The sequence below is a fragment of the Heloderma suspectum genome, chromosome 2 (assembly GCF_057233095.1).
Source record: "Heloderma suspectum isolate Gila_16-S chromosome 2, 16-S_ref, whole genome shotgun sequence".
NCBI classification, from domain to species: domain Eukaryota; kingdom Metazoa; phylum Chordata; class Lepidosauria; order Squamata; family Helodermatidae; genus Heloderma; species Heloderma suspectum.
The window spans coordinates 35,336,371-35,362,921 of record NC_139459.1 but is presented as its reverse complement, the minus strand read 5'-3'; the positions used below and the strand labels follow the sequence as shown (position 1 = coordinate 35,362,921).

The following is a 26,551-nucleotide window of genomic DNA, read 5'->3' as shown; positions in this document are numbered from 1 at the left end:
TAGGCTACGTGATGATTAACGTAGCCTATCACGGCTAGATCTGCAAAATCAGCCGTGATAGGCTACGTAAATCGTCACGTAGCCTATCACGGGTGACTTAAAAAAAAAAAAAAGCGCGTATGGAAAATGGTGGCCCCATTAGGGCCATAATCATAAATAAAATGATTTATTTATCATAAATAAAAAGATTTATGTAGACTACGGCGAAAATAAGGGCAACGCTATTTGCGTTGCCCTTATTTTCGCCGTAGTCTACGTGAAGATTTACGTAGACTACAGCGACCAAATAAGGAACGTGAATGGCGGCTCCCTATGGGGGCCGCCATTTGCGTACGCGCTTTTTTTTTTTTTAAAGTCACCCGTGATAGGCTACGTGACGATTAACGTAGCCTATCACGGCTGACTTTGCAGATCTAGCCGTGATAGGCTACGTTAATCGTCACGTAGCCTATCATGGGGGTGTTTTTGTTTTTTTAAAAAACTTTTGAGTTCGCGGCCAGGCGAGGCGAGGTGCCTCCCCCCCGGCCTGAATTTCGGCCGGGCGAGGCAGGAAGCCTCCCCCCCCCGGCCTGAACTTCGCGGGGGGAGCAGCGAAGAGCCTCCCCCCCACCGCGAACAAGCTTCGAGGACAGGTAAGTGACTTTCGTCCACCCCTAGATACAGTTGAAGGCACACTTGGAAGAAACTGATTATGTAGACCCATTTCAGTCGGGCTTCAGGCTTGGGCATGGGATAGAAACGGCCTTGGTCGCCTTGGTAGATGATATGAGGAGAGCTCTGGATAGGGGTGAATGCTCCTTCCTTGTTCTCCTCGACCTCTCAGCGGCTTTTGATACCGTTGACCACGGTATCCTCCTGGACCACCTGGAGGGGTTGGGCATTGGAGACACCGTATTGCGGTGGTTCCGGTCCTTCCTCTCCGGCAGGTACCAGAGGGTAGCACTGGGAGAGGAGGTTTCGGACCCGTGGCCGCTCACTTGTGGGGTGCCACAGGGTTCCATCCTCTCCCCGATGCTATTTAACATCTATGTGAAGCCGATGGGGGCTATCATCAGAAGGTTTGGGGTGTGGTGTCATCAATATGCGGATGACACGCAGCTCTGCCTCTCGTTCAAATCTTCACCAAGGTTGGCTGTAGAATCCCTGTCCAAATGTCTGGAGACGGTGAGTGGCTGGATGGGGAGGAATAAGCTGAAGCTGAACCCTGACAAGACCGAGGTACTTTTGGTGGGAGACAAGAGGAGGCTGGGGGATGTTGACCTGGTGTTGAATGGGGTACAGCTATCCTTGAAAGACCAAGTCCGCAGCCTGGGGGTCATTTTGGTCTCCCAGCTGTCCATGGAGGCTCAGGTGTCAGCTGTGAGCTGGACAGCGCTGTATCAACTCTATCTGATACGGCGGTTGCGCCCCTTCCTTCCCAACCATCTGCTCCCATTGGTAGTACATGCCCTGGTCTCCTCTCGTTTAGACTACTGTAATGCGCTCCACGTGGGGTTACCCTTGAAGACGGTTTGGAAGCTGCAGCTGGTACAGAATGCGGCGGCTCGTCTGATTAAAGGCAGCTGCCAGCGAGATCACATCACTCCAGTGCTGAAGGAGTTGCACTGGTTACCCGTTGTTTTCCAGGCCAAATTCAAGGTGTTGGTTTTGACCTTTAAAACCCTATATGGTTCCGGCCCAGCCTATCTTAAGGAGCGCCTCCAGCAGCACCAGACAGGCCGCTTAACAAGATCAGCCGCAGATGGCCTTCTCTCTGTCCCATCAGCCAGGACAGCTAGACTGGTGGGGACGAGGGAGAGGGCCTTTTCTGTGGTGGCCCCCACTCTGTGGAACTCCCTCCCTAGGGAAATCCGCCATGCCCCCTCTTTAATAAGCTTCCGCCGTGCATTAAAAACATGGTTGTTCAGGCAGGCATTTGGGGTGGGTTAGGGTATTTTAGAAAATGTTTTTATTGTAGAATTTTATTGTTTTAAACTGTTTTATTGTATGCTGTACATCGCTCAGAGTGGCTGGGTGACCAGCCAGATGGGCGATTAATAAATTTAATAATAAATAAATAAAATAAATACATCAAATCTTTCCATAGATTTATATGAGATATTGGTATACTGAATTTGTCAGTATTCCTATTAGCATGAGAAATAAATGGATGCCAAAGTCTCCCTCTCGTCCCTCATCATTCCCTAAGGAATGCACATATAATGTAAGTTTTTCCATGAGCTCAATTGACCATACTTTATCCCTCCCTTGTAGAATGGACAAGACACTTTGATTTCTCCAGTTTTGTGTAATAATTAATCTTGCTGCTAAACAGCAAAAACTGATCAGGTCTTTATGCAATATAAATTTGTTAGTATTAATAAACAGAGATAAAAGCCCCAGAGAGGGAGATAGTTCTAGTGATTGGCTGGCAATTATCTCTATTTCAGCGAACACTTTGTGCCAAAACTCGAACACTCAAGGGCAATGCCACCACATATGAATATAGCAGCCTCTGTCTTCACCACAGTGCAAGCATATATCTGGGGCATCCCTATTAATATAACTTAGAGAGCAATCCTATTTGCCCTAGACAGTGTCTGGGGGAGATAGGTTTCTTCAGTTTCCCAGCTCCGTGCTTCTAGACAGCAGTACGAGCTCGGAGCTGAGAAACTGTGCTCCCCTCCCCCTTGTAACCACGGTGAGGAGAACTAGGGTGGCTGCCCCTCTGTGCCTGTCCATGCTCATAAAATGAAAAGGGGTGAAAAGGGGGTGTTCCCAGGGGCAGGAGGGGAGGAGACTGCGGAAGTTGTTTTAGACAGCTTCCTATGTGGTCTCCAGCCCTGTTCCCGCCCTCTCCCCAAAGCCGTGCTTAGATGCCCCAAATCAGTTGTCTAAGGAAACTTCAGGGCAGTCAGAGCATTGGAGGGAATCCTTTCCTCCATGCTTCAGCCATCGTGCATTGGATAGGTGGTCACCTCCGACTTCAGAGGTGGTTCGAGGCGACTGTCTATCTCAATAGGGTTGCACCCAAAATTTAACAGGAGTTAAATACCAATGATTCACAAGTTTGAAGTTATGCTCTCTTAATTTAGCAGACAAAGAGTACACTGGACAACTCTTCCACATTCTCCTGAAAACTACCCAGGGTTCTTGTAGGTTAAAAGGGGTGGGCATGTTTCTTTAATTAAATATAATCAGATGCATAGAGCAACTGATATGTAGGATGAAGATAGCCGAGGAAAAAGATATATTTGTAACAGGAGAAAGGAAATGCATATGCTGTTTATGCTGTTTTTTGGGGGGTGGGATGAGGCAATCCAAAAAAAATAATCTCACCATTTTCCTTCTTCATTTTCAAACTGTTGAACAGTATATCCAAACATATCTTCCACGGGGCCACTGAAGGTCATCGTATCTTTCACATCAACATTGAATGACAGGGCAAGTTGCAGCATAACTGTGAAAAAGAAAAGGAGAGGGGGAAAGGATACAGAAGAATATGAATCACTGTGTGAAGCAAAGACAATGAGGCACACGTTCTCATCAGTGATGATGGTGGATTAGGACACAGTCTTATGCTAGTTTAGACAGAAAAAAATCCTACAACTCCCAGCATGTTCCATGTCTAAACATGCATAGGATTGCACCCTTAATTACCCAAGCGATACAGTACATGCCACTAATGAGACATGGTATATTCACCATTGCATGATTGTGCTTTAAGCTTGCTACTTAAGTGTATGTGGAAATATGAACGCTGTTTTCGGATCAAATACAAAGAATACTCTGCAGCAATCTATGGACAGTTTTGTGAAATGGCTGGAATGATGGATTTGGATTGGCAAAACACGGGTTCAGATCTCTTACTCAGTCATAGAGCTCACTGGGTAACCCTGGGTTAGTCACTGTCTCTCAGCCTATCAGACCTCACAAAGTTGTTGTCAGACAAAACTGGGGAGATGGGATCATATACATCACCCTTAGCTCTTGGGAGAAAGGGCAGCCAATATTTAATAAATAAGGCCCAGACTAGTACTCAGAGGTGAAACAATACAGCTATACAAAAGAGAATGATTATGTATTAGGTGAACAGAATAGAATCTGGAAGGTTCTGCTTCTGGTTTTATACTGAAGACAATATCTCAGCCTTCATGTGGTCTACTCCAGACAGGTTAATGAAATGAAATATAATTTGTAATCTTGCACCCATAAAAGTAGAGCTAAGGATGTTTGCTGGTGCTGCTTGTTCTTTATTCTAGGTATGCATGGATTTGTTGATCTGTATCTATGTGAGAAATACCCTAGATCAGCCTTCCCCAACCTGGACCCCTCCAGATGTGTTGGACTACAACTCCCATCATTCCCAACCAGCATGGCCAACACATCTGGAGGGCACCAGGTTGGGGAAGGCTGTCTGAGGCTAAGCTGTTGCACTTCACTGCTCATGTCAAATGGAATCGATAGAACAGCTCTAATTCCATTCATTAGATTCAATCTAATTAGATTTATTTATTTATTTATTTATTTATTTCATTTCTATACCACCCAGTAGCCAAAACTCTCTGGGTGGTTCACAAAAATTAAAACCAAAAAGCACAGGATAAAACAATATAAAATATAAAAGCATTAAAACCACAATATAACAATACAACCAGAATAAAACCTAGCAGCAATGCAAAGATTTAAAATACAGATTTGAAACACCAAAGCTAAAAGACTAGGAGGCTAAAATGCTAAAAGGCCTGGGAGAATAAAAAGGTCTTTACCTGGCGCTGGAAGGAATACAAAGTAGGTGCCAGGTGAACTTCTCTAGGAGCTCATTCCACAGCTGGGGTGCCACAGCAGAAAAGGCCCTCTTCCTGATAGCCACCCACCTCACTTCCTTTGGCAGGGGTTCACGGAGAAGGACTACTGAAGATGATCTTAGAGTCCAGGCAGGCACATATGGGAGGAGGCGATCCTTCAGATAACCTGGCCCCAAGCCATTAAGGGCTTTGAATGTTAATACCAGTGCTTTGAGTCAGGCCTGGAAATGGACTGGCAGCCAGTGCAGCTGGAAAAGTACTGGCGTAATGTGATCTTGTTGGCCAGTCCCTGTTAACAATCTTGCTGCCCTATTTTGGGCCAGCTGAAGTTTCCGAACTGTTTTCAAAGGCAGCCCCATGCATAATGCATTGCAGTAATCCAGACAAGAAGTTATCAGAGCATGGATAACTGTAGCTAGGCTATCTCTGTCCAGATAAGGGCGTAGTTGGTATACCAGCCTAAGCTGATAAAAAATGCGCCATGCCACTGAGTTCACCTGTGCCTCAAGTGACAGTTCTGGGTCCAAGAACACCCCCAAACTATGAACTCCTTTGGGGGGAGTGCAACCCCCTCCAGAACAGGCTGAACATCACCTAGCCGAGCAGACGAACCACAAGACAATAACAGTATCTCCATCTTGTCTGGATTGAATTTCAGTCTATTGGCCCTCTCATCCAGTCTATTCCGGTGCTCAGGCACTGATTCAGAACAGCCACTGCTTCACCTGGGTTTGATGAGAAAGAGAGGTAGAGCTGGGTGTCATCCGTATATTGATGGCACCTCAGCCCACACTTCCGGATAACCTCCCCCTGCGGTTTCATGTAGATGTTAAACAGCATGGGGGATAAAATAGAGCCCTGTGGAACCCCATGGCATAATTGCCATGGCGCAGAGCAATAATCCCCCAGCACTATTTTCTTGAATCAGCCATCCAAGTAGGAGTGGAACCACTGCAGTGCAGTGCCTCCAACTCCCAACTCACACAACCTATCCAGAAGGATACCATGGTTGATGGTATCCAAAGCTTCCGAGAGGTCCATGAGAATCAACAGGGTCGCACTCCCCCTGTCTAGGGATGTCAGAGAATTCTGCGGCAGATCTCGGTGAGGCCGAATGCCAGTGCATTCGGCCCCCTGAAATCCATCGCAGAATGAAGCCCCCGCCCCCCGAACCCACGAAAGGCACGCGGGACAAAGTCCCCACTGCCCCCAACCCACAAAAGGCGTGCGAAACGGAGCACTTATCTGCTCCTGTCCGCACTGCTTTGAGAATGGCGGCCGTCCTGCAGCCGCCATTCGCTTCCTCTTCATAGCTGTGATAGGGTACGTAAATACTTACGTAGCCTATCACGGCTAACGCAGGGACGCCATTTGCATCCCTGCGGAAGCCGTAAAAGGCTACTCAAGTATTTACGTAGCCTATCATGGCAGGGGAAAAAAAAACCCAGCGTATGCAAATGGTGGCGGCTACCGCGATTTGTGTACGTTGGGTTTTTTTCCCCTGCCGTGATAGGCTACATAAATACTTACGTAGGGAGAAAAAAACCCCGCATATGCAAATGGCGGCAGCTACTGCTATTTGCGTATGCTGGGTTTTTTCCCCCCTGCCGTGATAGGCTATGTAAATATTTATGTAGCCTATCATGGCTAACTACAGGGACGCAAATGGCAGCTACGACAGCCGCCATTTGCGTCCCTGCAGGGTTGCCCAGCGGCCGGATGTCCGGCTGCTGGCGGCTTCGCGGCTTGGCTGCGGAGCAGAGCCGGCTGGGCAGGATTCCGGGGGGGAGGACCGGGTCGCCTCCCCCCCCGTAGAGGATTCCAGGGGGAGGGACGGAGTGCCTCCCCCCCAGCGGAAACAGAATGGAACGGAAGGTAAGTGTTCCATCCATCCCTACCCCTGTCCAGGTTGAATTAGATCCTTTCTAACTGTGGTTTGATCAAACAAACTAGGATCAAACTGTGGTTTCAGATCCTGGTTTGTTAACTAACTACAGGAAGGGCCAGTTTGGACATAATGCTGAATTATACTTTTGCATTACATGAATGCCAGCACAACTTCTCCACCCTCTCCTCTCCTCTTGGATCCTGAACCATGGTTTGATCCAGATTTTCTTGAACTAACCATTGTTTAAAGTAGGTGCTTCCCATCTCCTAATCATGGCTGGAGGAAAGGAAAATGGGGAGCCAAAGGCTTGTCCATGCAACACTAAATCTTAGTTCATCAGTATGTCTGAACTGGCCCTTAAAATAAACCACAGTTTTGAGAGTTTGTACACAACTCGAAACTGTGGTTTATTCAAAACTGGAAGTTAAAACTTTCAGTCTCCTTCTGTTGTGCACAAAGAAAAAGGATGAAGACAGAGGAAGGGGGAGTGCAGGAGATTCATAGAGCTTGCTTGTGTAATGCTAAATCATGGTTAAGTATTATGTCAGAACTACCGGGCCACTGAATCATAGCATCTAGACTAGCTGAGTGGTTTCCCACCCTTGCTACCTGGGATCTTTTATCTAGAAATGCCAAGAAGCAGGGGTTATAACAATTGACTGTTTAGTATTAGAACAGAAATATAGCACAAACAATGAATGCAACAAGCACGGACAATTAGAAGATGGTGAAGAGGCAGGAGGGAATTTCTGGTATGGGGGGGCAACCAGCTGTGAGTGAACGAAAACCCAGGGTAAGTTCCTGGGAGGCAATGAAAGATGAATGCAACGTGGACAGATGATATTCTTAAACTCTTCTGTGAGGCAAGAAAGAATTAAAAGTATGCATCACAAATTATCTTCATTCTGTGGAAGACATTTAGCACCATCTCTCACAAAAGGCATCCAACAGTGTCGTCTTATCTGAACGTCACAAATTCAGTCCTGTCAAGTGACACAACAGCTCATTTTTTCTTTCTCTCTGACGAGAAAACCTATTTGGCATAGGTTGTGCAAGGTCACCCATCCCATCCAGGGCAGTAAAAGGAGAAATTAAGTGCATCCTGTCAAGGAATGGATTAATTTCTAGAATAATTTAGAAAGCAAGGTGGGAGTGCATTTTAAAGATATGATTCCAGGCCCATGAACTTAAGGCATCCTGACATAGTCCACTATATATTGTGCAACTCATCCCGTTTTGGGTGCAAATCAGACTGTAGGAGATGATACTTCCATCTTTTCCACCAGAACAGAAATCCCTGAATTGGACACCCGTGTGTGTGTGTGTGTGTGTGTTTCAATCCAGCTGGTTGTGTGGACATTTCTGTTGGAGGGGGAGTGGGGAGATATAATGAAGGAGCTTAGGGAAGGCTAATGGGTAATGTTGGAGCGCTAAGGGAGCGTGCAAGGGGGCTGATTAAATGAGAAGGGATCTGTCCGTGAGGGCTGAGTTGAGAGGGCAAAGCTTCCATAGAGTATCATATTTTGAAAACCTAAAATGTTTGTGTTTGAGTGAGTGAGTGAAAAAGATTTTAACACCCCTGCATTTTTTCTCAGGCATCCAATTGAGATACCACTGCCTTACTCTCAGCTGCACTGTTTTTGGATCCCAGCTGAAGGCTGTATATCTTACAAGGTTGTATAAACTTAGAAGGGGGTGTGGCTGTGAGGGGCGTGGGTGTGACTGTCACGACGGGATCCTGCACTTCTGAATTTGCCGCTACACTATTGCCCTTCAAGTGCAGAAGTGGAGATCCACAGCCTTTGCCTCCAGAGAGGGGCAAAACTCAGATCAGAATTTATTCGCTAGCACATTCCCTGACCATTTTTCTTTCCACTCCACACAGAGAGACAGTGACTTGTTGGTGGAGCCCCATTTTTTTTTATTTGGGAGACGGTTTTCTGAGGTTAACAAGACCAGTAAACACGAGGAACATCAAGCACAAATTCATAGAAATTAATAAAATCCCTGTCCCTGTCCAAGAAAACAAGACAGCAGAGGAGCGCACAGATGGCAGGAAACATTCCAGGTGGCAATGAAAAAAAATACATAAACAATTACGAAAATAGCAGGAAAGTTCCGGCCAAGGTAATCACAACAATGGTGAGTGCGGTGGAAGTTACAGGGGGATTCCCCCCTAGGGAGAAAATACGTAAGCAATCACACCAAACAATGGCGAGTGCGGCGGAAGTTACAGGGGGATTCCCCCCTAGGGAGAAAATACGTAAGCAATCACAACAAACAATGGTAAGTGCGGTGGAAGTTACACAGGGTCAATTCCGGCCAATGGAAACTATGTAAATATTTACGAAGAATAGTGTTTTGCGGGATGGCGGAACGGGATGGGCGGCTGTTGGGTGTGGAGGATTTTTCGACAGCTGGTGCGGATTTATTTACGTAACTTCCGAAGCGAAAAAAACAACAGAGAATTTTGGGGGCTTGCAGCCAGCGGAAAGGGACAGAGGATGCAAACTGCGAAAGTCAAGCAGAACGGTATGAGCACAATTCATACATCCCGAGTTTTAAGTTGGAGACAGTCAGGCCGTTATTTAAAGTATTGTCCTTTTTTGTATAGTATCAGAGTCCTATACAATGACTTTGTGTCTTGCTGGGGCTTCAGGATGGAAGCTCATCATCATAAGTTTCCATATGGGTGGAACAAAATAACTTCGTAATGTTGTGACGAGTGAATAAAAGGTTTATTCTTCAACAGTTAATATTTAAGCCCCTAGTGGTTAGCATCACCCTAGGACGGCAGGGGGGCAGACTTGTGGCCCTCCAGATGTTTTGGCCTACAACTCCCATGATCCCTCACCATTGGCTATGCTGGCTAGGACTGATGGGAGCTGTAGATCAACATCTGGAAGGCCACAAGTTGTCCACTCCTGAGACTTGGGGAAAAGACTCTGCTTCAGCCCCCGTGGTACAGTGGAGCAGGAACACAGGGGAGTACAGTTCCAATACTTTTTCAGAGCAGGAACAATGATGTCATCCACTGAAGCTTAATGCATTTTATGAGTTCAAACTTTGTGGTCAGCAGTAAGCACCACTGAGTTCAATGGAGCTCCCTCCCAGGTGCAATGATGCCCTGAAAACTGAACTGAGAAATTTCGGGGTTCATCACACTGAGCTTTTATCCTGCTATTGAGATGGCTCTGTCTCGGAAATTTGCAGGCTCTTTAGATGACGCCGTTACCCTCCAGGGTGTCTCCTGCCATTTCCTCCAGCCTATCTTGTGTTTTCCCCAAATACAAAAAAAGTGGTATTTTTACCAGTCCATGGAACAGGAGTGCCATGACCTCCCTGTGAAATTCTCCAATAGCGGAAGAAACCTCTGTGTCTGCCTGCTGTGGGTGTTTGTTTTGAGTTGTTGGGGCAGTCAGGATGAGATTTGACAGGAATAAGGGCAAGAATTGCCCGCCGATTGCGTCTGCTGCCTCTGTGTTTCTCAGTTGGAGGGAGAAGAGGGTAAAATGCCTCCCTGATAGGGATGGTGGAGAATTCCGCCACGGATCTTGGTGAGGCCAAATGCCAGTGCATTCGGCCCCCCGAAACCTGTGGTGGAACGAAGCCCCCCGGCCCCCCACCCCGCGAAAGGCGTGCGAAACGGAGCACTCACCTGCTGCCATCCGCACTGCTCTGCGAATGGTGTCTGCGTCTGTGGCCGCCATTCACTTCACCATTTTAGCCGTGATAGGCTACGTAAATACTTTTGTAGCCTATCATGGCTAATGCAGGGATGCCAAATATTTACGTAGCCTATCATGGCAAAAAAAAAAAAAGGGAACGCAAATGGTGTGAGCTACGGCAGCTGCCATTTGCGTCCCTGCGCAGCCCAGCAGTGGCCGGATGTCACTGTGGGCTGCCCCGGCCGTCAGCTCCGCAAAGTCGCCGCAGAGTGGAGCCGGCCGTTGAGGATTTCGGGGGGAGGGACAGAGCGCCTCCCCCCCCACGGATGTACAAAACGAAACAGGTAAGTCCTTTCGTACATCCCTACTCCCTGCAATGAAGGGAGACACAACTGATCCCCCACCCCACCAAGCTCAGAAGCAACGTCCTCTGTTGTTTCAGAGCACCCTATTAATTTCAATGGCTTTCTCCCAAGTATGTGTGCCAAGGGTTGCAGACTTACAGGGTGATCTTATGTCTACTCAGAAGTCCCACTGAGTTCAATGCGGCTTACTTCCACATAAGTGTGCCAAGGGTTGCAGTCTTACAGCACAATCTTACATTTTGTGTCTATTCAGAAGTAAGTAAGTCAGAGGTTTTCTAAGGGCTGCGAGAAAACAGTACAGCAGAAGTTAAGCTATGAAAACAAGACTCCCCCCCCCACCTCCTTGCACACAAGCCAGGGAGGGATGGAGGCACTCCCTCAGTTCAAACCATGTGACTGCCGTGTAAAGAAGCCCTTCCTAATCCCGCAAAGAAACCGCAAGCAGGAAGCTCTGGAAAGGACGTGGGGTTTTATGGCTTTTTTGCTTAATGTAGAAACACCCTTCATTTGTGGTTTGTTTGTTTGGATGTCTGTGCTGAATGATGGAGTTTTTAACTATAGTGCTAGCTCCATTAAGTATAAATAATAGAAAAAGGTACCCTGTGGTACTTTTGTTCTAGAAACCGCTGTCCGCTTGTCTCTGAGGTACATGGTCTTTGTGCTGTGGAATCAAGCAGCCCCAATTCAATCAAGAATGTAGGAATTTGAAAGAAGGCTTTTGTTCATTCTAGGAGCCAAGCTGTTGATTGTTCGTTCATTCTGAGCACAGCCAGAGTCAGGGCTGGTGCTAGATTCCAATGGACCATCATCATAATGCTGCCGACGGGCCCCGTACCTGCCTGCAGCAAAGGCTACCTGCCCAAGCTACTCAGCTGTTGCCAAGGGGCCCTCGTGCAACAACAACCACAGCAGTCATATCAAGAGAAGGCCATGGTAAAATATGTTTTCAAGGCCTTCTTAAAAGCTTGCAATGACGGAGTATGGCAGACCTCCAATGGCAGCTTGCTTCAAAGGTTTGGGGCCACTGCAGAGAAGGCCCTCTCAAGTGTGGTCACCTATGCATTCTGTTCTCACATGACCAACCAGATGCCTATAGGAAGCCCACAAGTAGGACATGAGTGCAATAGTACCCTCCCACTCATGTTTCCCAGCATCTGGTGTTTAGAGGCATACTACTTCCAATACTGGAGGCAATAAGTAGCCATCATGACTAGTAGCCACTGATTGCCTTCCAGGAAGGCTTCCAGGAATTTGGAAGGAAATTCTTCCAGGAATTTGTCTAATCTCCCTTTAAAGCCATTCAAGATGGTTGCCATCCCTACATCTTGTGGTAAGCAGAATGTTAGACCTGGTCTGGTCTGATCCAGCAGGGCTCTTTGTAAATTCAGAAAAAAAAAATCTATATGGATCTGTAATGTTTTCTATAGCACAGAGTATCTTGAATGTTATTCTTAGAATATTTTAAGATTCAAAAGGTTATGGTACAAGCTGCAGAGCTTGGTCCTGTGTAAGCCAAACTCAAATGAATAGGATATGTGAAAGAGTACAATCAGATTCTTTTGGCCCTCCCATTCCTTTTAATGGGTCTTGTAGTGAAGGTGTTTCTTGTGGATAAAGTTCCCTGGAGAAGAGTGAAGCTTATAAAAGTTGTTGATAATTAAGTGTTGCTAGGATCCACAGTGCATTTTATGAGGGCCATAATCAAGCCATTCAGTGCCTTTTACAGTAGTCCAAGCCGATAGAACAGAATGATTGCTTGTAAAAGTCTGCTTGCTTCCATTAGTGCTCTTATGATCCTTGGGAAAACAGCAAAAGTTTTAAAAGTTGACAGTAAAGGAGAGTAAGGGGAAAGACATTTTCTTGGCTTTGCTCTTATGATGAAAAACGAACCAGTGTCATTGTGCTCTAACAAAATTGCTTTCATTGGAAGCCCTCTAAAAGGTTGTAAACATTCCAAAAACCGCATGCAAAGACAATAATTTTAATTAGAGAGGAGAAGGTAGTGAAGTTCTTATCCTAGTACAGTCAGGGCCAGAAATATTGGAACAAGGATAACTGTTTTGGCAGCTGGCCTCTGTACACCACCACAATGAAGTTGAAAGGAAACACACCCAGATGGGAGCGAAGTCAGGACTTTCAGCTGTAATTCAAGGGGGTTGACAAAAGTGGGGCACTAACCATTCAGGAAGGACAGCCAGTGGCATGCACACATACCCAACGTTGGTGGCTCATAAGTAATGGAACAAACCAATATAATTTCAAACTTAAGGATCGCCTTTAACACCTGGTAGGGATGTCAGAGAATTCCGCGACAGATCTCGGTGAGGCCGAATGCCAATGCATTTGCCCCCCCCGAAATCCCTTGCGGAATGAAGCCCCCACCCCCCCACCCCACGAAAGGCGCGTGGGATGAAGTCCCCGCCACCCCCACCCCACGAAAGGCGCACGAAACGGAGCACTTACCTGCTCCTGTCTGCGCTGCTTTGCGAATGGCGGCCGTCCTGGCCGCCATTCGCTGCCTCCTCTTCCTAGCCGTAATAGGCTATGTAAGTATTTACATAGCTTATCACGTCGGGGTGGGGGGGAGAGAAACCCCAGCGTATGCAAATGGCGGCGGCTACTGCCATTTGCATACACTGGGTTTCTCCCCCCCCCCCCGCCGTAATAGGCTATGTAAGTATTTATGTAGCCTATCACGGCAGGGCAGGAAAAAACCCAGCGTACGCAAATGGCGGCAGCTACTGCCATTTGTGTACACTGGGGTTTGTCAAGGGCTCTTTGGAGGTCTCTCTCTGTCTAAACCAGTAGCCAAGTCCAGACACAGACAAAGGAATTCCTTTCAAAGCTTTATTCTTCTTTTACAACTTAACACCTATACTGATTGCAACTAGATCTGAGCAGCACAGTACCTATGCCCTATGTTGGAAACGTTGGTCCCCGTTTGAAAGGGAATTACTGGCAGACCCCTGAACTTAAGGACTAGGGAGAGTCCCTCCCCTTTTCCCTTGGAGCCTCTGGGCGCAGCCGTTGTTTGCGCGCCAACCTGGCACTTCGCCTCCTTTCCGCACCCTCCATCTGGCGCCGCTCTCTGCGTCTGCGTCGCGCATTCACCAAGTCTGCTATCTGTGCTTGGTCACTCCCTGGACTGCTAACTAAACTAGGAATGCTGGTGGGAGGAATGTCCGTCAGCTGTTGGTCCTGGGAAAGAGGAGCGCACTCCTCTCCCAGGAGCGACTGCTCTTCCTCAGAATCAGAACTACTCTGGGATTCTATGGGCTCAGTGTCCACCCTGACAGGGTTTTTCCCCCTGCCGTGATAGGCTACATAAATATTTACGTAGCCTATCACGGCTCAATACAGGGATGCAAATGGAGGCGGCTACGACAGCCACCATTTGCATCCCTGCAGGGCTGTCCAGCGGCCAGATGTCCAGCTGCAGGCGGCCGGAGCCAGCTGGCAGCTCTGTGGCCTGGCCACGGAGTGGACCTGGCCGGGCAGGATTCTGGGGGGAGGGACGGAGCGCCTCCCCCCCACCGCGGATGCCCCTTGTCAGAGCCAGGTAAGGGATTCGTACATCCCTAATACCTGGATGAAAATCCTTTGCAGTCAATGACTGCCTGAAGTCTGGAACCCATGGACATGACCAAATGCGGAGTTTCCTCCCTCGAGATGCTTTGCCAGGCCTTTACTGCAGCTGCCTTCAGCTGCTGCTTGTTTGTGGGTCTTTTTGCCTTCAGTCTTGTCTTCAGGAAGTGAGAAGCATGCTCTATTGGGTTGAGATCAGGTGACTGACTTGGCCACTGAAGAACATCCCACTTCTTTGCCTTGAGAAACTCTTGGGTAGCTTTTGCTGTATGTTTTGGGTCATTATCCATCTGCAATATGAAGCGGCTTCCTATCAGTTTGGCAGCATTCGGCTGAATCTGAGCAGAAAGTATAGCCCTATACACTTCAGAATTCATCCTGCTGCTTTGATCAGCAGTCAGGTCATCAATAAACACCAGTGACCCGGTTCCATGGGCAGCCATACATGCCCATGCCATAACACTGCCTCCACCATGTTTGACAGATGATGTGGCGTGCTTTGGATCATGAGCTGTTCCTTTCCTTCTCCATACTTTTCTCTTCCCATCCTCCTGGTACAAGTTAATCTTGGTTTCATCAGTCCAAAGAATCTTATTCCAGAACTGGGCAGGCTTTTTTAGGTGTTTGCTGACAAAGGCTAATCTGGCCTGTCTGTTCTTGAGCGTTACCGGTGGTTTGCACCTTGTTGTGAAGCCTCTGTATTTACATTCATAAAGCTGTCTCTTGACTGTAGATGTTGACAGTGACATGCCTACCTCTGCAAGAGTGTTCTTGACCTGTCTAGATGTTGTGAAAGGGTTCCTCTTCACCGTGAGCAGAATTCTGCGGTCATCCACTTTAGTTGTCTTCCGTGGTCTTCCAGGCCTTTTGCTGTTGCTGAGCTTGCCAGTTAATGCCTTCTTTTTCAGGATGTTCCAAACTGTTGTATTGGCCACCCCCACTGTTTTTGCTATCTCTCTGATGGGTTTATTTTGTTTCCTCAGCCTAATGATGGCCTCCGTCCTCTTTGGACTTCATGTTGGGAGGTCCAGTGAACAGCTACCAAATGCAAATATAACACTCAGAACCACCTCCAGGCCTTTTATCTGCTTGATTGGTCATGGGGTCCCCAGGAAACAGGCCACACCTGGACATGCAGCTGCTTGTCAGCCATTCGTTCCATTACTTATGGGCCACCAACGATGGGTGTGTGTGTATGCCACTGGCTGTACTTCCTGAATGGTTGGTGCCCCACTTTTGTCAAACCCCTTGAATTACAGCTGAAAGTCCTGACTTCGCTCCCATCTGGGTGTGTTTCCTTTCAACTTCAATGTGGTGGTGTACAGAGGCCAGCTGCCAAAACAGTTATCCTTGTTCCAATATTTCTGGCCCTGACTGTATATACTAACAGTGAACTCATTCCCTGAGCCTGGATCCTTATACAGGCAAAACAGCGCCACATAGGGATGTCAGAGAATTTCTCCACAAATCTCGGGGAGGCCGAATGCCAGCGCATTTGGCCCCCCGAAATTGGTGGAGAAACGGTCTGCCCCCCCGCCCCCCCGGGACGGGACTTACCTTGTGCGAATGTCCCTGGTGGCGGCGGCTGCGGTGGCGGTTCGGCAGCAGCGGCTTCCCTCCCCCCACTCAGCCATGATAGGCTACGTAAACATTTACGTAGCCTATCACGGCTGACTGCAGGGACGCAAATGGTGGCGGCTACAGCCGCCGCCATTTGCGTCCCGGCAGGACAGGATTCGCGGCCGGAGGGACGGGGCGCCTCCCCCCCGGCCAGAATTTTGGGGGGAGGGACGGAGCGCCTCCCCCCCACCGCGAATCAACTCTTGGGTTCAGGTAAGTGACTTTCGTACATCCCTACCCATGCACAAGAGGAAGGGATTAGCAGGCTTAGGGGAAACCAAAGGTTTGCAGAAGTACAAATCACTTGATCGAAACATTAAAGGGGAAGAACTCTGTTGGGAATATTGAAACCTCGTCTGCAAAGTTACTAGAAGGGGGCAGTGCTGCAATTAGTTCATGGGAATCTTCACCATAGCTAGCCTTAGGATCTCTATAGCCAACAATGTGGTTTCCTGTGATTTCTTCCTTTTGCTACTCCCCTTCCTCTCCCCCCTCTGACTTCCACTATTTCTGGGAGCATGTGTGTTTGCTCTCTTGCTCCTGCCTGTATAATGGAACACAAAATGGACTGAACAAACTGTTTGAAACCTTACGCTGTACCTACATTTTATATGCAAGATTATTTGTGAGTAACACCATTTTACTATTTCTTCACTTAAGAAGGCTGTGATCGCCTTTTATTCTACGATAGCTTTGTGTGCATGTGGGACCACGAAACGCTCATTCTTTGCCTTTTTGTTTTTCTCTGCTGGTTAGGGATGGCGGAGAATTCCGCCACGGATTTCAGTGAGGCCGAATGCACTGGCATTCGACCCCCCAAAATCTGTGGCAGAACGGCCTGCCCCCCCGCCCCCCCGCGGATTCCCCCTGGGACGAGACTTACCTGGGGCGGATGTTACGGACGGCGGCAGCTCCAGCGGCGGCTGGTCTTCCAACTGGCTGCCGCCGCCACCATTTGTAGTCTGTTTTTTTTTTTTTACACAGACGTGATAGGCTACGTAAAGACTTACGTAGCCTATCACTTCTGGGTAAAAAAACCACCAAAAAACAGCGTACGCAAATGGCGGCGGCTATGGCGGCCGCCATTTGCGTTCCTTATTTTTCGCCGTTTTAGTTCTACGTAAATATTTACGTAGACTACTACGGCGAAAATAAAGGGAAACGCAAATAGCGCCCACTACGCTATTTGCGTTCCTCTTTATTTTCACCGTAATAGCCTATCATGGTTAAATACAGGGTTAAATACAGGGATGCAAACGGCGGTGGCTACGGCAGTTGCCATTTGCGTCCCTGCTGCCCAGCGGCTGGATGTCCGGCTGCGGGCGGAGCTGGCCGGCGGCTCCATGGAATCCCCGCGGAGCGGAGCCGGCCGGGCAGGACTCCGGGGGGAGGGACGGAGCGCCTCCCCCCCCCACCGCGAAGCAGATCCACAAAACGGTAAGTGACTTTCGTACATCCCTACTGCTGGTTGCCTTTCTGATAGGAGGCATCATTACTAAATAATCCCATCAAACACCAAATAGCCCAGTGAAGACTAAGCATGCTCAAGGGCCATGGAGTGCCGACTGAGGGAGAAACATGGAAAACCAGGGAGCACTAATGGAATGGAGTATCTTGAGAGTGGGTGTAGATAACTAGGAGCACTCTGCAGCAGGCTTCCCCAACCTGCTGCCCTCTAGATGTGTTAGGACTGCAACTCCCATAATTCCCAGCCAGATGGCCATTGGCCATGCTGGCTGGGAATTATGGGAGTTGCAGTCCCATCCATCCATCCATCCATCCATCCATCCATCCATCCATCCATCCATTTATTTCTATACCACCCAATAGCTGAAGTTCTCCTAACACATTTGGAGGGCAGCAGTTTGGGAAATGCTGCTCTACATGGTAACCTTTTGTTGCAGGTCTCACTGCAGGTCTCACTGGTATTAGAGAAAAGCTAGTTCCAACCACGTTGTCATACTAGCATGACTAAGGGACAGAGCCCATGAACTATGCAGATAGGAAAGGGCTTAATTTTTAATGGGCTGGGGACAGCCAGGACAGAGAATGGCCCACTGTGAAATCTTTTACTTTCTCCAAACTAAGCAAATTGTTGAACATTTTTAAACAACTACCCTTTCATGGACTCAGTGAAGTCATGGGGGTGGGGTGGGGGGAAGAAATGGGATTGTGTTACCAGCCACAAATGATGCACATGCTTGCCACAATCTTGGCAGCTGTGCATTCAACTCTAGTCTGGAGGGAGCCTATGCAGATACCTCTCTACATATGTAAGTGTCAGGAGCGCCCTAGCTGCCTCTTGCAGTCCCCTCCAATAGCGAATTCAGGACACAGATGACGAGGATTCTTTCCAAGGCTTTATTCCTTTATGACTCTTTCAGATACTAATCACTAGCGACTAAGCAAGGAACAGCACTGGGGAAAGATAGCAGAGTAGCCTAAGCTCCAGGTAAGGCAGTTGGTCCCCGTTTGAAGGAGAACCACAGGAATACTCTGAACTTATGGGCTATGGAGAGATCCTCCCTCTTTCCCTTGGGTCCTCAGGATGCGACCGTTGTTTGAGCGCCTAACGAGCGGAACGCCTCCTTTCGGTGCCCTCCATCCGTCGTCACTCCCTGCGTCTGCGCCGAGTGTCCAGCAAGCCCCCATCCAGCACTCTCTCACTGCCAGGGTCACTATCTATCCCAGGAATGCTGGCAGGAGGAATCTCTGCCAGCTGCTGTGCTTGTGAGGGATGAGTGAGCTCCATCCCACGGATTGCTGTTCCTCCTCAGAATCAGAACTGCTCTGGGGCTCTATGGGCTCAGTTTCCACCCTGATATCATCCCCACTCCCATGAGGCCCCCCCTCGTGCTCCTCCCCTGGGGTCCCGGGTTTGTGTGGGTACAGCTGGTGGAAACACCTCAGCAGTAATGGAGCATGCACATTTTCCGCGGGTTCCCAGGATCGCTCATCTGGCCCGTACCCCTTCTAGTCCACCAGGCAGGCGGCCGTGAGAAAGGCGGGAGTCCAGAATCTCCGTGACCTCAAACTCCTCCTCCCCCTCCACCAGCACTGGGGGCGGGGAGCCGGCTGAGCAATGAGGGTTGCCAGAAACCAGGGGGGACAGCAAGGACCAATGAAAAACAGGATGGATCTTCATGGAGGCGGGGGGAACCAGACGAAAAGCAACAGGGTTAATCTGGGCCATAATCTGGAAAGGCCCAGTGCGGTGAGGCGCGAGCTTCTTTGCAGGTGAGTGAGATGGGAGGTATTGGGTGGACAACCAAACCCAGTCCCCCAGTTGCAGAGATGGACCCGGCTGGCGCTGCTGGTCCGCAGAGGCCTTGTAGGCTGTCTTGGCTTGCTTGAGGGAGTCCCGTAACAGGTGGTGTTACGCAACTCCTCTAAAAACTCATGGGCCGCCAGCACCGAAGAGGGAGCTAGGGTGGACGGGAAAGCCTTGGGGTGGTAACCAAAATTGGCAAAAAATGGAGTTTGGCGGGTGGAAGCATGGCAGGCATTGTTATAAGCAAATTCTGTGAGAGGCAGCAAGGAAACCAGTCATCTTGCTGGTAATTGACATAACAGCACAAATATTGCTCCAGAGTTGCATTGGTGCTCTCGGTCTGACCGTCCGTCTGTGGATGGTGGGTGGAGGAAAGACGGAGCGTCACATGGAGAAGCCCAAGTAGCTCCCTCCAGAAATGGGCAGTGAATTGGGCCCCCCTATCCGAAATGAGACCCTCGGGCTATCCGTGGAGCTGGAAAACATGTGCCAAAAAAAGCTCTGCCGTCTCCCAGGCTGTGGGCAACCCAGAGCAGGGGATGAAATGGGACATCTTAGAAAACAAATCCACCACCACCAGAATAGTGGTCTTACCGTGTGAGCAAGGCAAGTCAGTGATGAAGTCAAGGGAGAGCAGTTTCCAAGGTCCTGAGGGGGTAGGCAGGGGGTGAAGCAAGCCTGTGGGCTTGCCTGAGGGGGCCTTCGCCCACTGGCAGGTTGGGCAGGAGGCGACATAGGTCTTGACGTCCCGACACACACGAGGCCTCCAAAAATCCCGTGTCACTCTGTGCAGGGTCTTGGTGAAGCCAAAATGCCCAGTGGTGGGGGAGTCGTGGCACTGATGGAGAACCTTCTCGCAGAGAGGTCTAGAAGGCACATAGACCCGGTCAGAATGGTAAAGCAGGCCACCTCGCAAAGAGAAGGGGGGAGAGTGGGGGGGCAGAGGCTAGCCCCAATTCCTCCACTTTTGTGCGGACAAAAGCATCCTGAGGCTGTTCAGAGTGAAGGAGCTCCTCCCAAGAGTGAGGCACCGCAGCTGCCGCCAGGCTCTAGGAAGGAAGAATTGGGGGGGGGGATTTCCCTCACCCCCTGGCTGGAGGTCAGGCTTACGAGAAAGAGCATCTGCTTGTAGGTTGTCGGAGGCCTTCACATGGCAAATCTTAAGGTGGAACCAGGAAAAAAAAAAGCAACTACCTAATCTGCCGCTGGTTTAAGGCATGGGCTGTCTGAAGATGTTCCAGGTTGAGATGGTCGGTTCTAACTTCGACTGGGTGCTGTGCCCCCTCCAGCAGATGACGCCAGGTCTCCAAAGTGGACTTGATGGCCAACAGTTCCTTCTCCTAGATGGTATAATTCCTCTCAGACATGTTCAGCTTCCTGGAGTGGTAGGAGCAGGGTTGCAACCCAGTTCCCGCCCAATCTGGCTGAAAAAGCACCACCCCCACTGCAAAGTCAGAGGCATCAGTTTGCACTATAAAAGGTTTCCTGGGGTCGGGATGTACCAGGATCGGCTCAGAACTAAAAAGCTTCTTAAGTTTCTTGAAAGCCTGTTGGGCAGATGCTGTCCAATGAAAAGGAGATTTCCTGCCCTTAAGGAGGTCCGTGAGAGGATATGTCAGCTGAGCAAAGCTGGGCAGGAACATTCTGTAAAAATCTGCAAAACCCAGAAAATGTTGCAAGTCCTTCTTGGTGGATGGAGCCTGCCAGGAGAGGACAGCCTGGACCTTTGCAGGATCCATTTTGATACCGTCAGCTGAGATAATGTAGCCGAGATAGTCCAAAGAGGTTAGGTCAATGCACATTTCTCCAGCTTGGCATAAAGATGGTGCTCACGGAGGCGCTGGAGGATGGTGGAGACATGGTGCTGATGGGCATGGGGGTCCTCAGAAAATATAAGTAAATCATCGAGATACAAAATGAGGAAAGTGTCCCAATAGTCCTGGAAGATGGCATTCATAAAACACGAAAACGTGTGTGTGGGGGGGTGCAGGCGAGCCCAAATGGCATCACTAGGTATTCATATGCTCTGTACTGGGTGCCGAAACAGGTCTTCCACTCATCCCCCTCCCGGATGCGAATCAGATTGTAGGCGCCATGCAGGTCCAACTTTGTGAAAATCTTGGCTCGCCCCAGGCACTCCAGCATCTCCGGTGTGAGGGGGAGGGGGTACTTGTCAGGGATCGAGACTGAATTCAACGCTCGAAAGTCATGCACCGGGAGGAGTTCTCCCGATTTTTTGCGCACAAACATGGTGGGGGCGCAGGCAGGGGAGGAGGAGGGGCGAATGAAGCCACGTCTGAGGTTTGTGTCCAAAAATTCTCGCAGAGCTTGAAGTTCCGGAATACAGCTGGCTGGCAGGGATGGTCGCCCCAGGAATGAGGTTAATGGCACAGTCAAAAGGGCGGTGAGGGGGGAGCTGGTTAGCCTCCTTCTTGTCGAAAACATCCCGAAAAGCTGCATACGTCTCTGGGAGGATCACGGTAGCTGAAGAACTGCCAGAAGCAGACGAGGAGGGGGAGGAAAGGGTTAAGACTTGGGCTGGGACTGGCGCCTCGGTCGGGAGGCAATGCTCCTGGCAGTAGGGAGACGCAAACTCCACTTGCTGAAGCCCCCAAGAAATCTGAGGGTTGTGCTTAGAGAGCCAGGAAACACCCAGCATGATTGGGTATAGGGGAACCTTGGCCAAGTGAAACTGAATCCGCTCAATGTGGGACTGGGCGCGCAGAGTGAGTGGAGCTGTAATCCGGGTCACCGTGCCCGAAGAAAGAGGATGCCTATCGATAGTCTCCACTGCCAAGGGGGCAGGAAGAGGCAGGGTAGGAATCTTGTGGAAGAGGGCGAACGTTTCATCCATGAAGCTGGTCGTAGCCGCAGAGTCCACTAAAGCTAGGGCTTCCACCCCACCCCACTGGGAGGAGCGGAGGTGAACATGCAATAGCAGATGGGAGGGTGGGGGGGTTGCGGAAGGCACCCACCTGGTGGGGAACCGACCCCCACACTGGAGACCCCCAACAGGCTTGGGGGACAGCCTAGTCAGGCCTGGGGATGAGGAGGAGGAGGAGGAAGGAGAGGAGGAGGAGGCAGTGGGGCTGCAGGTCTGGCGTGGCAGGTTTTGGTGAAATGTCCCAGCTTTCCACACTGAAAGCATTGGCGCTCCATGCACCGCCGCTCTAGTTCCTCCGGTGGCAGCGGGGCTCAGGTAGCCTCAGCTGCATCGGGGTCTCCTCCGCCTCCACCGCAGGGGTGGGGGGTGGGGGAGGGGGCAGGAAATGTGGGAGAGTGGGAGGAGGGAAATCTCAGCCCCTGGCGCCCCGCTGGGTCTGCCGGCGCCCCTCCAGCTGACTATCCATCTGGAGGGAGGTCTGGATGAGGTCCTCCAAAGTAGGCAGGCTCGGCATGCATGCCAATTCATCCAAGATCTCATCGTTCAAACCGTCCAAAAACTGAGCCACCAGCGTGGCATCATTCCACTGTAAATCTTGCATCAGTAAGCAAAAAGTTGTCGCGTAGCTGGAAACTGAGTCCTTGCCCTGCCTGAGGCGGCGAATCTCCTGAGAAGCCGTCTGCATGTGCAGTGGGTAGGGATGGATGAAAGTCCCTTACCTGATCCTGAAGCTTGCTTCGCGGTGGGGGGGAGGCACTCCATCCCTCCCCCCGAAATTCTGGCCGGGGGGGAGGTGCCCCGTCCCTCCGGCCACGAAACCTCCTCTCCTGCCGGGACGCAAATGGCAGCGGCCGTAGCCGCCGCTGTTTCCGTCCCTGCAGTCAGCTGTGATAGGCTATGTAAATGTTTACGTAGCCTATCACGGCTGAGTGAAAAAAAAACAAAACCCGCGCATACGCAAATGGCGGCGCCCATGGGCACCGCCATTTGTGTTCCTTATTTTGGCAAGTGTAGTCTACGTAAACATTTATGTAGACTACACTTGCCAAAATAAGGAACGCAAATGGCGGCGCCCATGGGCGCCGCCATTTGCGTATGCACGTTTTTATTTATTTATTTATTTTATTATTAAATTTATTAATCGCCCATCTGGCTGGTCACCCAGCCACTCTGGGCGATGTACAACATACAATCAAAACAGTTTAAAACAATAAAATTCTACAATAAAAACATTTTCTAAAATACCCTAACCCACCCCAAATGCCTGCCTGAACAACAATGTTTTTAATGCACGATGGAAGCTCATTAAAGAGGGGGCATGACGGAGTTCCCTAGGGAGGGAGTTCCACAGAGTGGGGGCCACCACAGAAAAGGCCCTCTCCCTCGTCCCCACCAGTCTAGCTGTCCTGGCTGATGGGACAGAGAGGCCATCCGAGGCTGATCTTGTTAAGTGGCCTGTCTGGTGCTGCTGGAGGCGCTCCTTAAGATAGGCTGGGCCAGAACCATATAGAGTTTTAAAGGTCAAAACCAACACCTTGAATTTGGCCTGGAAAACAACTGGTAACCAGTGCAACTCCTTCAGCACTGGAGTGATGTGATGTCGCCGGCGGCTGCCTTTAATCAGGCGAGCCGCCGCGTTCTGTACCAGCTGCAGTTTCCGAACCGTCTTCAAGGGTAACCCCACGTAGAGCGGAACTCAGCCGTGACAGGCTACGTAAACATTTACGTGGCCTATCACGGCTGACTGCAGGGATGCAAACGGCAGCGGCTGCCGCCATTTGCGTCCCGGCAGGACAGAAGGATTCGCGGCCGGAGGGATGGGGCGCCTCCCCCTGGCCAGAATTTCGGCGGGGAGGGACGGGGCGCCTCCCCCCCGGCCAGAATTTCGAGGGGACGGAGCGCCTCCCCCCCACCGCGAATCAAGCTTCGGGATCAGGTAAGGGACTTTCGTACATCCCTACGCGAACCTGTTCCATCAGGAAATCCTCAGGTCATAGGTGCATGTACATCTCCGATTGGGACCGGAAAATCTGAAAAAGTCCTTTCTCACCAGAAAATGTATCTGGCAGAGCCACCGGGCACTTGCAGTGGGGGGGGAATTGGAGGTGGTGGGCGTTGAACCACAATTCGCAGACTCTGCTCACAGCTGGCAGTTGTCAGCTGAGCCACTTGATCACAAACAGCCTGGTTCTCTTGCGTGAGAGCTTGCACCACCAAGTCCATGGCAGCCTCCAGAGGCAGTAGGGGCAGAGAAAAAAAAAAAAGAGGAACGGGGACCAAGCTGTCAGGAGCGCCCTAGCTGCCTCTTGCAGTCCCCTCCAATAGCCAACTAGGGACACAGACGACGAGGATTCTTTCCAAGGCTTTATTCCTTTATTACTTTATGACTCTTTCAGATACTAATCACTAGTGACTAAGCAAGGAACAGCACTGGGGAAAGATAGCTGAGTAGCCTAAGCTCCAGGTAAGGCAGTTGGTCCCCGTTTGAAGGAGAACCACGGGAAGACCCTGAACTTATGGGCTAGGGAGAGATCCTCCCTCTTTCCCTTGGGTCCTCGGGATGTGACCGTTGTCTGCGCTCCAAACAAGTGCTACGCCTCCTTTCGGTGCCCTCCATCCGTTGTCGCTCCCTGTGTCTGCGCCGAGCGTCCAGCAAGCCCCCCTCCAGCGCTCTCTCACTGCCAGGGTCACTATCTATCCCAGGAATGCTGGCAGGAGGAATCTCTGCCAGCTGCTGTGCCTGTGCGAGATGAGCAAGCTCCTCTCCCACGGATTGCTGTTCCTCCTCAGAATCAGAACTGCTCTGGGGCTCTATGGGCTCAGTTTCTACCCTGACAGTAAGCTCCCTTTGTACTGCCATAGAAGTACAAAGGGAGCGCCTTTGAGCGAACGTTCAAAGGGAACGTTCTTTGAGCGCCAACCGGGTGCTACGCCTCCTTTCCGCGCTCTCCATTTGGTGCCGCTCTCTGCGTCTGCGCCACGCATCCAACCAGTCTGCTATCGGTGCTGGGTCACTCCCTGGACTGCTTTCTAATCTAGGAATGTTGGTGGGAGGAATCTCTGTCAGCTGCAGGCCCTGGGAAAAAGGGGCGCGCTCCTCTCCTAGGAGCGACTGCTCTTCCTCCGAATCAGAACTACTCTGGGATGCTATGGGCTCAGTGTCCACCCTGACAGCTACTAGAGATATACCATTACACAGATGATGTATATGAGAATTCAATGCTAGCTGAAAATCTGCCCATTGGCACTCCTAAAAGCTTTGGAAGGCTCTTTATATCCTATAGCAGCCTTCCCAAACCTGGCACACTTCAGATATTTTGGATCTAAACTCTCAGGAGCCCCAGCCAGCATAGCCAATGATCAGGAATGCTGAAAGTTGTCGGCCAAAACATCTGGAGGGCATCAGGTTGGGAAAGACTGTTCTACAACGTTAGCATTTAGGACTGAAGTATTAAAAAGCCCAAACTGTAATTTATATGGTCATTAACTTTGCATTTGGCTCAACACCAGTATTTCAGATAAAACCTTATACAATGCTTTCTATTTTTCCAGCTTAGAATCCAAATCTGCCTATTTATTCATATATGCCATAAAAGAACTCTTGTTTAACTTTTCTTCTAGCTTCTCTGCTTTAATCTTTAACCTTTGCAGAATAAGAAACTGACATTCTGGACAACTGCCAATAAGCAAAAAAGATTAGAATTCTCTTTATTACAAGTGGACAGCCATCTACTAAATTACAGCACAACAGAATATCTCGCAAAGGGCTCAGATTCCATAATCAAGACATGTTCAGTTCTAATACTAGGCTTTGTTCAAATCCAGCACATAAAAGCTTTTTTCACTGCAGTATACCAAGTTATTTGCATAGGTCACAGCTTTAAAACGCTGTGTCAAATGGACACATGTACTAAAGCAGAGAAATGTACTAAATCAAGATGTTGTATCTCTTTCCAAACAGATAAAATTGTGCGATTTGGGGAAAACCTTTAGGCTTGATAGAAGTCTAGAAAATGGAACTTGTTCAGTTACATAATCCAAGCCACTATGACATAGGAGTTAGGGAGGTGAATTCGAATGAAGGAGCTGAGCTACAGATTCAAATCCTCCCATTTTTTGTGAAAAAGCTCACTGGGGGACCTTGTGCTAGTCATGATCTTTATCTTATGGAGTTGTTGCAAGGTAAAATGGAGGCCATGTGTGTGTGGTGGTGGCGGCAGGACCATAAACACTGCCCCGAGCTCCTTGGGGGAAAGGTGAGTTATACATGAACTGAATGAATGAATGAAATAAGTAACCACCTGAGGATCCCTCATGGGAACCTGGCATGTGTGTACAGCTCAGTGCTCATATGGACAGCTTTCAAAGAGGTGAAGGAAGAGGTTAACAGTAGTTGTTACTATTATAGGACTAATGCCTTTTGAAAAAAAATGATATACAGTTTTTAGCCTTGCAGGAGAGGTGTTGAACCTCAGGTCCATGG

General features: G+C 49.5%; 1 protein-coding gene across 3 annotated transcripts in view; it reads right to left on the bottom strand.

Moving 5' to 3' along the window:
- The window catches only part of ITGA1 (integrin subunit alpha 1), a 165,838-nt gene that overhangs the window by 111,277 nt on the left and 28,010 nt on the right, over positions 1–26,551 (bottom strand). For all 3 annotated transcript variants that reach the window (XM_084833194.1, XM_084833193.1, XM_084833195.1), the window contains exon 2: positions 3,319–3,439. In XM_084833194.1, coding sequence (XP_084689320.1) covers positions 3,319–3,439 — 121 coding nt within the window. The remainder of the gene's footprint in view (positions 1–3,318; positions 3,440–26,551) is intronic.